The sequence below is a fragment of the Myodes glareolus genome, chromosome 11 (assembly GCF_982192425.1).
Source record: "Myodes glareolus chromosome 11, mMyoGla1.1, whole genome shotgun sequence".
Taxonomy (NCBI): domain Eukaryota; kingdom Metazoa; phylum Chordata; class Mammalia; order Rodentia; family Cricetidae; genus Myodes; species Myodes glareolus.
In genome coordinates, this window is record NC_142036.1 from 28,547,036 (window position 1) to 28,564,227 (window position 17,192).

Genomic DNA, 17,192 nt, shown 5'->3' on the forward strand with positions numbered 1-17,192 from the left:
CCTGGGGCCATAGTTTTAATCATCTAAGTTCAGGCTCTTTCTAATACTCTCTCTACGCTCATACCGCTTGCACAGACTAGTCAGTGATTTGATTATCTATTTATTTATTTTATTCTTATTCTCCGAATTCCATTTTTTTTATTGAGTGCTGGTGGAGGGGGACACACATGTCACTGTGCCTTTGTGGCTTTCAGAGAACACTTTCAGGACTCACCTCTTTCTCACCATGTGGGGCCCAGGGATCAGACTCGGGCAGTCAGGTTTAGCAGCATGTGCCTCAATCTGCTGAGCCATCTTGCCAGACCATGGAGCATCCATCGGATATTCTACTTAATACCAGGGTAATTTTCAACATTACTTGGCAATGTGTTACTCAGTTTGTAGAGACTGAGCCCAAACCAAGACGAAAGGGTAATATATAGTTGGTCTGAGAGTTTATTGATCATATCAGTGTTGACACATATATTCTTATTTTCCTAGTGGACTTGGTGCATTCATTGTGGTTATTCTTCTGAACAAATCAGGTTTGGGGGGAAGTTTTACAATATCATATGGAACAATTTAGAAAGAAGTTAAATAAGCTCCCCCCACCAATGTCGTTGGTCCTCCATGACAATAGCTAAATTAGTCATTATATTCAGGCATTAATGAATTGAGTTTTAGAACCCGCTCCCCCTTGATCAAAGGATTTATTTGGGATCATGAGAAAGTCTGAGTTGTATTAAGACTGTAGGCTAGGGATGTCCACTGGCTCATCCTGGGTTTCTCTAATCCTATAAATAGATCCGCAGCTCATCTACCTTCTGCAGGTGGCTTTCACTTTAGATTTATGGTCAGGATATAAAGTCCTGATGAGAGCTTGCTACCCGCCTCTCCTGGGACCCAAGGAAAGGCTAATATTTGCACATAACTGAATATTCAAAGCAGCAGAAAAGAAACCCCATGGTGATAGTCAGTCACCATAGCTCCCGGGTGCCTCTCCCTTTGTCTTTCTGAGAACATCCCAGGAAGATGGGGTGGGGGGTGGGCTATTGAGGGCTTTGAGGTGGTGCAGTTAGGGTGGCCTCTGAATTATGTCAAATTCTCTCAGGCCTGCAGAGGTCTAACGTCACAGTGACTCTCTGCCTGAGTAGAAGATGACCTTAGCTTCCTTTCTGTCTTTCTAGATCTCTCACGAGCAGTTGAGATGTCCAAGACCAGGTGTGTGACAGGTGTGGTGAAGGGAATGATCTGAGATGGGGAGGGAAACAAAACAAGACAGTGACAAAAAAACCACAATGACAACAAAACACAACACAATGACAACAAAACACAATACAATGAGAACAATACAAAACAAAGCAAAACAAAACAGAAATACCTCAAGATGGACAGATCCAACTTTCCAGAGTCTGGCTCAATGTTCTTCCTGGTGATGAATCTAACAGCATCCCTGGCTAGATTTGCCATCCACCAAATGTGAGCTATGGTTCAGGTACCTCACTATTCTCAGTGTCACATATCCCACGGAGACCAATGATGACTGTTATACACAGTCATTGTGTGGGCTGGGTTAATATGTGCACTCATAGGAACTTAAGGGATGCATTTCCATCATCATCATCACCATCATCATCATCATCATCACCATCATCATCATTATCATCATCATCATCATCATCATCATCATCATCTTGAGAGTTTGCTATCTGATCTGTTCCATATCTTTTTTTCTTTTTTTAAGTTTTTCAAGGCTGGGTTTCTCTGTGTGTCTTTGGCTGTCCTGGAACTCACTCTGCAGACCAGGCTGACCTTGAACTCAGATCCAACTGCCTCTGCCTCCTGAATGCTGGGTGTGTGCCACCACCACCAGGCTTTGTTTCAAACATTTTCCAAAAGCCTTGACAACGACCTCGTAAGGGAGATAGCCTTTCCTCATTTTACAGACGAGAAAAAAAGGTCAGAAGCTGAGCGACTTGCACATCCAAATATTTGTTGATTATTTATATTTGCAAGAGTCACATCCCTAACAGTCTCTACCTGTCTGTACTGAGGCAGGGATGTCTCTGACCCTGGCAGCCTGCCTAGCCGAGCAGGGCTCCAGACTTCCTCCAGCTCTCAGCATTGCTGTTTGATTTTTCTGTTGCAGCTAAACTTCCCTCCCCCGGCCCGAGCACACTCCTTGCTGAGTTTGTGAAATATTTATGTGTTGAGTACTTCTGAGGCAGGAGAAAGGAGGAAAGAGGTTTGCAAACAAATTAATATCATCTTTCTGCTTCTCACCTAAGGCTCTTCCTCTGTCGTTAAAGGAGTGAGAGCTGGTTGCCACCCCACTGTTGGAATTTTGAACCACCGAGGGTGCTTTGGGCTGTAATGCATGCGGTTTCCTGTGCCTTTCTTACTGGACTTGGGGCTTTCCTTCTCTGTCCATTCATAGCTGAGTGTGTGCTCACTTTTAGTATGCATATGAAGCCAGTTCCCACACTCACACACCATGCCACCTCACCCCCCTCCCCTGACCAAATATTCAATTCATCATTTCCTTTGCTGACAGTACCCTATAGGGATGAAGAACCTTGGGAATCCAGAGCTGTGAGTGTACCCTCAGATATGGTCTTTTCTTTTTGCCCTGTGGTGTAAATTATTAGCAAAATGACTGTGGCTAGGGTTACATTTGAGCTGTGTTTCTAGTTTAATTTTTAACAGATGCAGTCTTTGTTCTGGAAATGTCCTGGTTAGGACAATAAATCCAACGGTTACCCTAGCTATTTGCGCCCATGCGTGTGGTGCAAATCTGTCGATTTCTTCAGCTAATCTGAGACAAGCAGGTGATCACGGCTCTTGGGTTGTTTGTCTTCATGGTGCTTCCTAAGAAAAGAAAGAAACAGATGATCTCACCAAGCACACAGATCATAGGAGAAAAGCCCCAGACAGTTATGGATCCCCTGCGGGCCATCATTTATCCCTGTGCAGCGCTAACGCTCATGATGGCGTCTTGTGTTGTGTGGAAGTGTGATTTACACAGCCCAGCATCCCGACAGAGGAGCCTGGCTAGGCATCCTGCAAGGAGGAATCACCTCTCCCTCCCCTGTTCACCTCACAGCAGGCTCTTTCTGGGAGGCTGTAGCTTCTCTCTTATACTTTCCGTGTGGTCTCGATGCATGGTGCAGGGAGAGAGATACAGATTCTTTTAGGTGATGCCCTCCTCCACGTCAGTTCCCCTTCTTGTTTTGGTCTGCCCCCTTCTTTTCTTTTTTCTTTTTAGATCATTTCACAGGTCACGCGTGTATCTGTGGGGTGGTGGTTGTTATTTAATGGCCACCTCATATACTAAGAAGTAGAAATGGTTTCCTTTCCCAGGAAAGATTGTGTGCTTATGGCCCTTACTTTAGCTTGTTCATTCATTTCAACACTTGCTGTAGTGTGCCCTCTTGAGTTGCTTGCTAGGCAGCTGGGTTGGTGCTAGAATTCCAACTCAGGGGCCATGAACAAAGAGTGGAATTAGAATGCAAAGTAATGTCTTCTTATATGGAGTCTCTCTCTTTCTCTCTCCCTCCCCATCCATCCACTCACCCATCCAACCATCCATCCATCCATCCATCCATCCATCCATCCATATATCTGTCTATTCTATTTATGAACCATCTATCAATAACATACCTATCACCTACCCATCTCCTATGATCTAGCTATCTCTCATCTATCAATACCTCATTTCCCAGCCATCTATCATCTATCCATCCCTTGCCATCTGTTTACTCTAAGACCTCTTGAACTTGATTGTGGTTGAATTTGTAGATGAACAGAACATGCTCACCAAGTCAGAGGTTGTGACCCAAACTGATGTTAATGTTGGTTGAATTTTCACCATATACAACTTTATTTATTTATTTTTGGAGGTTCTGGAGTTGAATCTAGCTAAAGCCTTAAATAGCGAGACAGGTGATTTACCTCTGAGCTGTCTCCCCAGCCCCATGTAACATCTTTTAAACTCAATGTACACAGTACAGTTCTGTCATTGCTCAAATGTTCATGATCTCCTGGATGCTTTCTTATAACCCTCCCTGCTTTTTGTCTTGAGACAGTGTCGTGAAGCCCAGGTTGGCCTAGAACTCTGTATGTACCCTTGTACTCCTGTTCTTTCTGCCTCAGTTTCCTAAGTTTTGGGAGTAAAGGTGCATACTTCCACACCCAGCTTTAGCTTCACTTTTGTGGCAGGAATACAAAGATAATAAAAGCATTAAAAATTCATTTAATTATACAATGTTTACTTGAGCTCAGACCATTAAAATCATTGGATAGTACTTTAAAAATTAATAAAGTTAATTTTAAATAAAATTAATTTGAAATATGAATCAATGTTAAAACCATAATCTCATTTAGAATTACTGCTATTTAGTTAAAACAATGTCCCTATTATATATAATTTAAAATGCTAGATAAATTTTAAGTAGTTGCACTATAAGTGAATGATAATTGTTTGGGGGTATAAGTATGTTTACTGTATTTGAACATTACACAAAATATAGCATATACTAAAGCCTTACATGGTACCTCAGAAATGCAGTAATTTTTTATCAGCTACAATTTAAAGAGTTTATCCTCCAAATTCAAGTGGTAACAGTTTTAATCAGGTTTATTGGTAATTTTAATCTTATTTATTTATTTATTATTTTTGTTTTGCTTTGTTTTGGTTTTTGATTTTTCAAGGCAGGGCTTCTCTGTGTAGCCAGGGATATTCTAGACCTCTCTTAGCTGACAAGGCTGGTCTCGAACTCACAGAGTTCCACCTGCCTTTGCCTCTTGAGTTCTGGAATTAAAGGTGTGTGCCACCACTGCCCAGCCAGTCATTTTAATTTTAGATAGAATCAAATATCTAAAAACCTTACCAAGAGTTTGGGGGCTCACTGAAAAGCATATTTTCACCTTCTTTCTACTTCCAAGTCTTGCTCCTAGTGGTTTTTGACTAGAATATCAATGGGCCCAAAGCAACCCTTTAATACAATTTCCTTAGAACAGCTTCCCTGGGCATTCGGGTACATTGCCCATTTTATAAATGACTTAGGGGAGAGAAGGGCGTTTACTTCACACATGTGAAACTATCAGATGGAGGTGCTCCTAGCAAGTATTCAAGTTACTGACTCCTGAGAGGTCCCTCCTGCCTACATGCTAGGACAATGATCATGTTTGATCTTCCTGTAGTTATGGGAATGGAAGGGAAAGAGGAGTGCGTTCTGGGTATCATGTGTAGAGAATCGAGCCAAACCATCCCCTTTGGGCTAGACAGGGTTTGGGTCAAGGCTTTGCTGCTTCCTGGTTTTGTGACCTCAGATGGATTAGTCGACTTTCCCATGCCTGCTGCAGCATTGCTGAAGTGGGAACGATACCACCCTATTGGGATTTGGAGAGAGAGTAAATTTGGTGGCACTTCTTACGTACCTGGCTCAGTGCCGGTGCTTGAAGAGTGTTAGTTTCCTTCCCTTTCAGTTGATAAACACTTCTTTTGAAGGTTGCATGCAAAAACATTAAATATCCATTAACTGCATTAGTCAAGAAAAGTGAATCTTGAAAAGACATCTTGCTTCAGATCTTTCGATGTAGCAATAATCACTTCCATTTGTCTTTCTTGCAAATCTGTATTTTATGTGTGGCACTGGGTTTATTTATGATGTTTGTGGGAAATTCTCAGCACTGTGAGACTTGACTGAACATAAACTCTCAAGTTTTATGGAAACGTTAGGTGTTGGTGGTGTGATTTGAAGCCCGAGTGACTGAGGCCTAGACCTGCCCTGGAGGTATCACCTGTGAGTGGCGTCTTCAGAGGTGGATAGATAGTGAGGATGGATCTAAGCCTGGGTGAAGACTGTCTGACGTGGTTGGATCGCTGTCACACAGCACACTGAAAGTGAGGTTTTAGCACTGGAAAGAACCCCCCACCCACCTGTCTCCCTCAAAAACAGAGGAGAGGCTGGGAGATGGCTTAGTTGGCAGGGAGCCTGAGGTGCAGGTATGAGGACCACAGCATCTATATAATGACCAGGTAGGATGGCTTGCATGTACAGTATCTGTGTTGAGGAAGGGGAAACAAGTAGATCCCAGAGCTTGCTGGCCAGCTGGTCTAGACAGTTGATGAGCTCCAGGCTCGGTGAGAGATCTCGTTTCTAAGACAAGCTGGTGAGCGATAGAGAACGATGCCCAAGGGTGACCTCTGGCCACCACACATACATGCACACCCATGTGTACATGTACCAGTAGTAGATCAGAATGCAGCACCGGGTTAATAAGTAGTCCTGTCACCCAGCGCCGATTCAAGGCATTGACAGAAACATCTGTGCACAGCCCATGCAGCTGCTGTTAAATTCTGGGGTCCTTGCGTTTATGTCAGAAACCGTCGCTAGCTCTAACCTTCATAATGCTTCATATCCTTAGGGGCAAGGAGGACTAAAGACTTAAACAGAGGCTGTCTTTACCCTGTCGCCTAGTCGGTCTTATTCGCATGCAAAGTCTATTCTACGGCTTCTTTTCATACCGCCTCTGAAGTAGGAAAGGTATTTTTGCATATTTAAGCAGTTATTTATAGAAGGACAGAAAGGAAAAAAGTAAACAACAGAAACTCTATGTAACCCGCCAAGGCTAAATAAAATATTCATTGTGTGGCGGTTTATAGAACAGGTCACTTATCCCTGTCCTAGAAAGCTTGAGCGATCTCATTAAGCATTCATACTGGAGAGAATAAGGACTTTCCAGTTGTCCTCCGGTGTGTGACAACCACTGTGTGTCTGAGCCAAGCTCCACGGGCACTGTTGAGGACACACAGAAATGTGCCTCAGTATTTATGCCTTGCCCTCTCTACACTGGGCAGCTCCAACGTTGCCCAGAATGTGGAGTCTCAATCTCTCTAAGCAGCTCATGCCTCCGTCACCTCCTCCTGGAAGCTCCTCGGTGAACGGCTTCTCGTTACAGTTCACACTTGTGGACTGCACGTGCCTGGGATGCGTGATATCAACTCCTTCTGCACCCAGACTGAAGCAGGATGGCAGGACCAGTTCAGGAAGGGCCCCGGAGAGGATTTATCTTCCTTTGCTCATGCTGAAGCCGGGGACGAATTTTAGGGTTATGTTGAATTGGTGCACAAGCATAAATTCGGGAAGGGGGCAATTGTGGAGTTGTAATATGTAGATTGAGGCACTGGGGAGAAAGGGGGCCTGGATTAGACCTGGGTGGTGGGCATAGTTTGTGGCACAGTGTAATCAAAGGCACGAGGGAGTGAGGGAGCAGCACCTCACAGATTGGGGACAGTTCCATTGCTGGTCAATGAGGCTGGGTCATCACTGTAGATGATGTAGTGCCATACTGAGACAGACTGTGGGATTCCAGTGGTCACTGAGGAGTCGGTTCAGGCTGATTAATAAAACGAGGGCAGGACTGGTGAGGGGGCTCCTGAGGTAACAGGGGCTTCCTGCCAATCCTGATCATCTGAGTTCCTCCAGCAGACCTGTATGCTGGAAGGAGAGACCTGACTCCCTCAGGCTGTTCTCTGCCCTCCACCTGTGCACTGTGATGCCTGCGCACCCCTTCTCCCCAAATACAATTTCAGTTTCAACAATGTAAGAAAGTAGTGGTAGATGTGGGTGAGGGTGAGCACCGCAATGATACCTAAGGAACTGATGCTATAGCTGTGTACTGTATAACAGTGCAGTCAAAAATGGGCCACATACATGATGGTGGCCCTAGTAAACTTATTGATATCATAGTAACTTTTGTTTGTGTTGGTCCACTTTATGATATTTATGCATTGAACAGCCATGTTCCTGAATCACTTGGCTGTCTTTGGTAAATCCTAACAAAGACAGTCATGGGCTGAGAATACTAAAGGGACCACCTCGTTAAGTCCTTATAGCTGTGTTACCGGGCAGCGGTGGCACATGCCTTTAACCTCGGCACTTGAGAGGCCGAGGCAGGCTGATCTCTGTGAGTTCGAGACCAGCTTAGTCTACAGGAACTAGTTTCAGGACAGGCTCCAAGACTACAGAGAAACCCTGTCTTGAAAAAAAAACCAATATAAAAATTTCTTATAGCAAGGGAAGGTCTCACCTTCAGTTTGCAAGTAAATTAATTTGGCTTAGAGAGGTTGAGGTAAAGTATCTAAGATTCTGGTATCAATGACAGGCAGAACCGAGCTGGTCGGACCTGGTGCCTGAGTTTTAAACTCCTTTGCTATTGGAAGAAACTCAGTGGAAAGCACTTTAACAATACAGAAAAGGGTGAGTGGAAAAGAAAACTATAGCCTGCCTTTCCAGAAATGAGCCCTTGTAGACAGATGTCTATATCCTGTTAGACAGCTATCTGGACACACAGTAGTATGTGTGTATTTTGTATAACTGAGGCCACCCATGCCTGTAAGTCTTATACAAACTTATGTAAAGTTTTATATAAATACTCTAAATCTTAGGTGTTTCTCAGATGTTCAAAGTCACCTTCTGATTTTCACGGGTGTATGGTATGCCACTGGAAGCATGTACGTTTTTCTGCTTCACCGGGAGTGTCTAGCTCCTCACAGATTCTTGAGCAATACAGCAATTTATCAGACGCTTACTTGTGCTTTCTCTCTCTTTGCAGCATGCGCTCGATGCTGACAATGCAGGAGTCAGCCCCGTAGGAAACTCTTCCAACAGCAGCAGCCACTGGGACCTCGGAAGTGCCTTTTTCTTTGCTGGAACTGTCATCACGACCATAGGTATCCAGCCATTTACTAATATATTTTCCTCTGCAGACCCTTCTGAGGAATGGGTAGACAGAATTTGTCTTCTTAAACTGTAGTATCAGATTCTCCCTACTTGGTTCAGTGAACACAGCTGTTGGGACTGCTTTCAGTAAACAGCCAGAGCCAGGTGGAGATTTCCGAATGAAGAGCATTTCAATGGAAGGAACTTAATGCCAAGGCAATGGGAGAAGGCACGGACTGACCAGTTGAACTCAGATTGCCCTGTTGTGCTCAGATTCCATTGTAAAGATGGCACTTCTTGGTAGAATTCATACAGTGGTATGAAAGCGTTCTACAAAGTTGAGTATGGGGAAACAAAACACCCTTTCCTCCTCTTTAGTTTTTTATTGTTCCAGAGAAAATAACTTCCATCTCTTTGTCTGATGGTTTCAGTGCCCACCTCTGGAGTCTTAAATATCACATTGGTACTGCTACTTCTAGAATTTTCAGTTTTAGGGACTGTTTTTGAGCTTCCCACTGTGCAAGCGGAAGCGTTGGTCTCCTTCTTCCTTCCTTGTCCACTTCCTTGTTTCTGTCTTCCTAGGATAGTTTGACTACATAAAATCCTGGGTATTTGCCTGGAGCAGACCCTTGCACATGCTCTAGCAACTGACCCTCATACAAACCATCATTACTGCCTTTCTGCAACAGTGTCAGCATTACTTTATGCATTCTTTTGTTTTCTGATACTCAGGTGCTGTGAATTTTTGTCTTAGCGGTTATTTTATAATAGTATATAATAACCTTGATGTTCTAGTCATTAGCCAGTATGCATAGATCCTGATTATGAGGGATGACATTTCCCTTTCCCATCTTTCTCCACCACACAATCTTAGCTGACACCATCTTTTCAGTGTTTGCCTTAACATGAGTAGTGTGGCTTCTACCATGCGATTTGTCAGCTTTAAGTGATATGTGCATAGACATGGGGAAGAGGACATTGGCTTCTGCGATCAGGATCCCAAGGCAGGTTCATTCGGCTAGCTTCCATTTTGCAATGGAAGCCATGGGGTGTTTTTGGATGGTTTGGTTTGAGTTCAAAGGTTTCAGATCCAGGGATATTGATGGTATAATTCTTAGAATGAGGCCAAAGGGCTGAAAATCCACAAGGCCAGTGGTGTAAATTCTGGTGACTACAGGTCAGAGAGGTTGGAGTTCTGATGTCAAAGAGTAGAAGAAGCAAAATGTATCTGAGTTGTATATGCTTATGTGAGAGAGACAGGCAAGCAGGCAGGCAGACAGACAGACAGACAGACAGACAGACACACACACACACACACACACACACACAGAGAGAGATCTTTTCTATACCTTCCCCTTTTTGTTCTATAATGCCCTCAGCCAATGATCCTGCCCACACTGAGGATGGATCTTCCACACTTAGTCCATCAACTCATATGACAATGCCCCATGGAAACATCTAGAAACATTTTTACAGATACATTCAGTAATAATGCTTTACCAGTAGTAGTCAAAATCCAGTCAAGTAAACTCCTAAAGTTAACCACCAACTCTCTTAACTAGATGACAAGCTATTTTACATCTGCAATTCTTAAACTCATTAACACTAGCTATTGTCAGAGTTCCAAGGGTCCATTATATGTGTAGGTCTGCACCTAGAAGCCTTTATGACCTCCAAATCAGGTTAGGCCATTGGAGTTCACAATCTCCCTACACCCAACAGAGAAAGCATGTGGCCTGGACCCTCATGTGCTATGAACTTTAGCCAATCCAAGAACATTGTAGTCATCCATCAGAAAAGAATGATCTCATGTTAGAATGTGTTTGACAGTCTGGTTATTAGAATGAAGAAAGGCATCATGCATTTTAAGAGGATTTGTAAGAAAATTAAAACTGAGAAAGTCTTGGCTATTTCAAAAGGTTTACTTTGGAAAAGGCTCTCAAGTGCCAGTATTGGATCCATGAGATTTTAGGGGATATTACATATAATAGACTAAAAAAACCCGACTCATTTTCTTGTTTTATGAAATTGCTAAATCAGAGTTTTGTCTGAGACGTTGACAGGACCTTGTCTATGCTGGACTCTGAAGTATCGGTATGGCTTTCAGAAAAGCATTAATGGTATTTATTGACACTCACTTGGTGTTCCGACCACCCATCACTCATACATTTTTAAATTCATCTTTGTCCTAACAACTGTACCTACTATCTCCCCTTTCCACTCATGAGCCCTAGCTCTGGAGCAGAATGATGATATCTATACAAAGCAATTCAGTCTGTGGCCAGAGTAATCAGTTCAAAGATGGACAATGAGAACTTCTTGGAATTTTGCTTGAACTTTAGAGGAAATGGCTTTCTCACTTTCTCCCTGGTGGCAAACCCAGAGAAGGAAGAGCCAAGCCCCTGCCCCTCATTGTCTTCCCTTGGTAGGTTACTCTGTCTAGACTTGAGCTAAGCCTGCTGGGGTAAGGAAAGGGCTAGAGGTAAGTGAATCCTACTCACAGCCTGTGAGCTCTGAATGGGGCTGCTTGCAAAAGTACTAAGAAACATATTAATTTTTCTCTTTTTCCAGGTCAGAGGGATTTCCCTTTGTTTAAGTTTAAGCTAGTCTGCATTGGATTTTCTATAATCTAGACATTTCTAACCAATGTGCACAGACAGAAGAGAGTTCATAGAGGGTCCATAAGTGTCCTTTGACCCCATGACCAGTGGCTGATTCTTCTGGCTACTGTATCTTTGGGCCACATCATCTTGCTTTAAGTCTTTGGCCGTGCTGCCCTGTTAGATGAGCCCCTGGGTTCATGTGTCCTCGTTTTGGCTATTTGAGAGGCTGTTACCTCTGTGGAAAGAGGCTGGCCTCAGTGTCTAAGAAGTTGTATATAGGATCACTCCCGTATTCCAAATCACAAAGATGCTGGCTACCAGCAGGCAACCACTACAAAGCAAGGATGAAAAGAAAACCAAACAAAAATATAACCCACCACTTGAATATTACAGCAGGCTGGGTTCTTATCCTATGCAACTTTTCCCTTTCTTTCTCTTAACTAAGACATAATGAATTCTAAGTTGAGTACTATTTAGCTGAGTAAAATTTAATTCCAAAGTGTCATAACAAAGCCAGACAGCCAGAGCTGTTAAAACGAAATGGCTTGATGCAATGTAAGTAGGAATGAGGTGAGAAAGCAAACTGTCAAAAAAGCCAAGTACTTAAGGTAAGTTCTTTTCAAGATGCGCAAAGAGGCTTGCAAGTAATCTCAGGGCTGGTCATTCTTCAGCTTCCCCTGAGAAGTTGCCCACTCTCCAGGAGTTGAAAAAGTGGAACCGTTATCCCAGAAAGCTTTATCTCATTAACCGGCAGTTCATATCCTGGTCTGCTTGCTCCAGGTCATACAGTTTGCAAGCTAATATTCTTCATGCTTCCCTTATTAGCAATGTTAGAGCTTTGGAGTTCATTGCAAAGCCCGTCTTCGATGACCCCCCTTGGGCTCGCTGTCCATACTGTAGTCACATGTTGTGGAGGGATTAAGATGTTTCTACTTTTGTGACCCTTTTAACACCACGGTGCAGACTTTTATACAGGAAGTAGGTTGTTTCCTTGGGAAAGGTCCAAAGAAAGGAAAGGTCCTTTTCTCTGTCAAAGGGCACAGAACTTTGCAGGGCTCTCCCCATGACTCTCATGAGCAGCATGAAGTTACATACGTACGAAAGGCCTTTTCTGAAAAGTGACCCTATTACTCAGGATCAATATACTTCTCAAAAGAGCCTTTTGTGTGCTGATGTATACAGAGATTATGCTTGTATCATTAGCCCTCTGTATCTGTGTTTTCATATCATAGAGTCCACCAATTATGGACTGAAAATATTCAAATGGAAAACATGTATGTACACTGTACTGTGTTTCCATTTCACCATCCCTTCAACAACAATTTACATAACATTTACATTGCATTAGCTGTTGTAAGTAGTTTAGATTATATGGGAGGAAGTGTTTAGGTTTATACGCAAATATGGTGTTTATATAAGAGAATAGAATATCCTTGAACTCTGTTATCTGCATGGGCTCCTGGAACTGGTCTCCTCTGGGCATCTGGGAATAGTCATTCAGCAAAATAAATACATTTAAGAACCTGTTTAAACCAGAAAAAAGACTGGTCTGGATCAAAGGTGCCTTGCAGCTATTTATTTCTTCATATCTGATTCTGACAATGAGAAGCCCCCCTGGCCTTTGTTTATTGCCTCTGCTGGTAGACCCATAGCAACTAGCTTTTGAAGCCGGAGAGATGATGTTCACTCTTGTGTGTGGATGCTTTCACATGGACCATCATTTCCAGAAAGGCAGGAAATGATCGCATTATTACTAATGGTAAGAATCAGACCCGGAAAAGTTAATTAACTTACCCATTAGGTCACAGTTAATAAGCAGTGGAGTCTTCTGTCATTCATCTAGTGTCACCTACCAGGACTAGCAGGGCTTGGTGCAAAAATGGAAACACATGTTTCATTATTAAAAAGTAATTAAGAATATCAACATGGTAGCATCAGAACATTTACACAAGCGCAGGACTATGGAAGGTCTCTTAGGGTTTACAGCTGTCAGGGAAACAATACGGGCAAGAGAAAAATGAATCTCAGTTCAATCTGATTTAGGTAGCTGGTGTTAGTTCAAGACTTCAAGAGTCTGACGCCAGATCATTTATTTTAGCCATAGCACAAAACAATTTTGGAAAGATGTTTTCTGATAATAATTAACTCAGTCTCAAGGAAGCAATAAATTTAAGACGTATTTGCCTTGAGATTCTTTGCAAAGTAGATGTTGATTTTTTTTTCACAAAGACAAGTACTGTTGATTCAGATATTTGCCCAAGATTTAGGGTCTAGGGAGAAGAACTGAGGTAAACATAATGCCCGTGGGTGTCAGGATTGGCCTGACCCTAAGATAACATAGAAGTCACCTAGTTGTAAAGTTCAAGTGATATCACTCCTAAGGATGAGTTTTATGGAATGGAAGTCATGTTCAAGATTTAAGTTTGGAATAAGTGAAGCATAAATTATGGAAATAAGGTCAGAGCCTGGCTCATCAAGCAACCAAGGATCACCAGGTTGTAAACTACAACCATTCCAAGCATTCTAGTAATAACAGCTATATACCTCATTCCACTGAAGAGATGTTATGTGTTTAGCTTTTCCTGATTTCCCCAGTGCTTATCCATGTGCACAAAGACGCTTTTGCCCTCAACACAGGACCTTTCTGAGTGTGAGGTCATAGAACACGCCTGTAGGTGCGGACAGGTGGCTTCCAGAGTCACGGTGTGGCAAAGATAGGATTTTGGCACCCAAGAAGCATGCAGAAAGTTCTTTGTGTCACAGGATCACGTCTTTAAACACTTGCTTTTTCCTTAAGGACTTTGAGATGCTTTCTACTCAGGGGTGATCAGAACCAAGACCCATCTGGTCCTCTGCTACAACAACCTCGTTGTTTCGCAGTGTTCCTGTTCAGCTGGACATCCTTTGCTTAGAGTCAGAAGCGTTGGTTGGTAGAGGGACTTCCAGACTGCCTTTGCTCTCCCTATGTCTATTTCTGATGTGCCAGATTGGTTCTTTTCGAGCAGTAGGTGAACTGCTCTATTTCTCAGCCTCAATGGTATTTTGCTGTCTAAGAAGCACAGCATTTACCACCCAGCTTCCATGATCATGGATCCACTTAAGTCACTGAGCTAATGCAGCTCAAGGTACACACACACACACACACACACACACACACACGCATAGTATTTACTATATACATTAATACATTCATACATACATATGTGCATGCATGATATATTTGCATATTGCCTTATTAACACCCTTACTGGAGAACTTCAATTTTATTTTACTCTGGTATTCTAATCTGTGAAATATGGGCCAGTTCTACTACTGCTACCACCAAATACTCTTCTGGTTTTCTGGTTCATTTTCCTTGAATGTTTTCAATTCTCCAACTCTTGGAGAGATTCCACGGGTCCAAGGACAGTGGGATATTATGAGGTGGATATGAAACCTCCTTGCTTTTCACTGGTGCTTCTAGGGTGACGCCTGCATCCTCTGTGAGCACACTGAGGACATGTGTAGAGCTTGTCTGGATGAATAAATACGTACTCAGCAGGTCGGGGCTTCAGTTTGCCTACGTCTGCAATATCTTTCTGAGACTGACTAAAAGAAAACTTGTATTCTCCGAAATGAGGCTGTCGCGAGACAGTCAAGCTAAAATTGTTTGTGTCTCTACAAGTTTCTAGAACGTTTCCAAGGTTCACCTCCAGCCCCTATGCTGGGAAGGTGCAGAGGCATGCTCGTTCTCTCTCTAACAGAATAAGCCCGTGAAAATCAGACTAATCTAGGTGAGTATGCTTGGCAAGATCGTTTTGTGTAAATTCCTGAAAGCATTAGAGAAAACGTCCCAGGAGCTTTGTTGCACATTTAAATCAACATGATAGTGAGCAAAAGAAAACAAGATTAGGAAGTCTTGCCTGCACACTCATCTAAGAAATGGATAGGAAAATTTAAATAAGTTGTGGTAAGAGGTTTGAATGATTCTGAACAGGAAATTGTTAAGGAAAATAGCCCAGTGACTCATCCCAAGCAGAGTCTCAACAGCGAGCTCTGCAGGCCCATGGGAGAATGAATGATGGACAACCAAGAACGTGTTTTTCTTTTCTGGCCATGCTGCGAACTTTGTTCTTTTCTGTGCTATGTTCTCTAATGTGTCTCTTGCCATGGACCAATACCTCATCCATTGCATGGATTCAAAACCAGGCCCCACTTAAACTGTCTGAATTGGGGAGAACGTTGATTGGCTGTTTTAAGTGTGTAATGCTAATTGTCAAGAAAATGAATATCAATTACATCCTATGTAAATTGTACTAATATTATAGGTCCCATTTATATGGAATAAGACTGTCTTAGTTAGGGTTTCTATTTCTGTGAAGAGACACCAGGACCACAACAACTCTTACAAAGGATAACATCTAATTGAGGCTGGCTTACAGTTTCAAAGGTTTAGTCCATTATCATCATAGCAGGAAGCATGGCCTGTAGCAGCCAGTGCTGGAGAAGGAGCTGAGAGTTCTATATCTGGATTCTTGGGCATCAGGAAGAGATTTGCCACAACAATCCTAGCTTAACTGAGACCTTACAGTCTGCTCCCAGTGACATGCTTCCTCTGACAAGGCCACACCTCCTAATAGTGCCACTCCCTATGAGCGTATGAGGGTTATTTTCCTTTAAACCACTATAAAGTCTAAAACTCATGATACTTGAATTACTTATATAATGGCAAGTCTTTTAAGAATACAGATGTTTATATTTTCAAACAGTGATACTCTGTGAAGCTCATTTTAATTGGCCTGACTGTAGATGGAATCTTTCATGTTCAAATATCTATTCCATCCACAGACATTTATTTGACTCTGATTGCTCTGGGTGCAAGGGTAGTGGGTGGAGATACAAAAGCCAGGGATGGTGCGCCATTTCTAATAAAGAGAGCTGGGCACAGCTAGACTTCACTGTCAATGGGGGAAAGAGACACAGTCTTTGCTTACTCGTCAGGTTTCCTGGGCTAGGGAAAGACAAGCCTTTTGTCCCATCTGAGTTTGTAGTGGTCCATATTTCTTCTTTAATGTTCAACACCTATTGCTTTACGAGAGCAGATGTTGAATACAGTGAGACCAGGCAAAGGGGATGCCATGTGACGATACTATAAGAAGGGGTTTTTGTCTACAGAGGCAAAGGGGAAACTTTGTGTGTCCATGATGTGTGATATTTCTTAAGAGAAAACTATCACTTTCCATTAGAAACGCAACTCAGGCTGACCCCACATTTCTTAAATATATTAAATTCTCAGAAACACGGAGACTATTCATATAGCGAGAAGCAAGGGGGCACTGCTTTGACATGGAAAGGGCTTGGGAGAACATGAATCCTGAGGATTCTTTGGTCAATGCTCTACTTTCTCTGCCACCTCACTGCTTTCCCTCTTTCTCTCTCCACTCTTTCTCCCCAGGGTATGGGAACATTGCTCCAAGCACTGAAGGAGGCAAAATCTTTTGTATTTTATATGCCATCTTTGGGATTCCGCTCTTTGGTTTCTTATTGGCTGGAATTGGAGACCAACTTGGAACCATCTTTGGCAAAAGCATTGCAAGAGTGGAAAAGGTTTTCCGAGTGAGTACTGCACCAATTTAAACCCTCGTTACCGGATCCGTTGGCTTTGGCCTAGCATGGTTTAGAAGCAGCAGCAAAGGCTCTGTCCAAATGAAATAGCTGGATGCTACGACCACGTTTTATCTTTTGGCCAGTGGTAGAAAGAGGATTGTACCTAAATGTCTTTTTTTCTGGAATAACTTCCTGCCTTATTATTGGTGGTGGGTGGTATAAGTACTTGTGGTGATGTGTGTGTACAAAATTGAAGAAGGTTAAGTCTGGGCTACCAACACAGATATCCCCAATAGAG

At 42.8% G+C, this 17,192-nt stretch overlaps 1 protein-coding gene across 2 annotated transcripts in view; it reads left to right on the plus strand.

The window, feature by feature from the left end:
* The window catches only part of Kcnk10 (potassium two pore domain channel subfamily K member 10), a 138,503-nt gene that overhangs the window by 71,198 nt on the left and 50,113 nt on the right, over positions 1–17,192 (plus strand). For both annotated transcript variants that reach the window (XM_085697802.2, XM_048449376.3), the window contains exons 3-4: positions 8,599–8,716; positions 16,743–16,903. In XM_085697802.2, the coding sequence (XP_085553928.1) occupies positions 8,599–8,716; positions 16,743–16,903 (279 nt within the window). The remainder of the gene's footprint in view (positions 1–8,598; positions 8,717–16,742; positions 16,904–17,192) is intronic.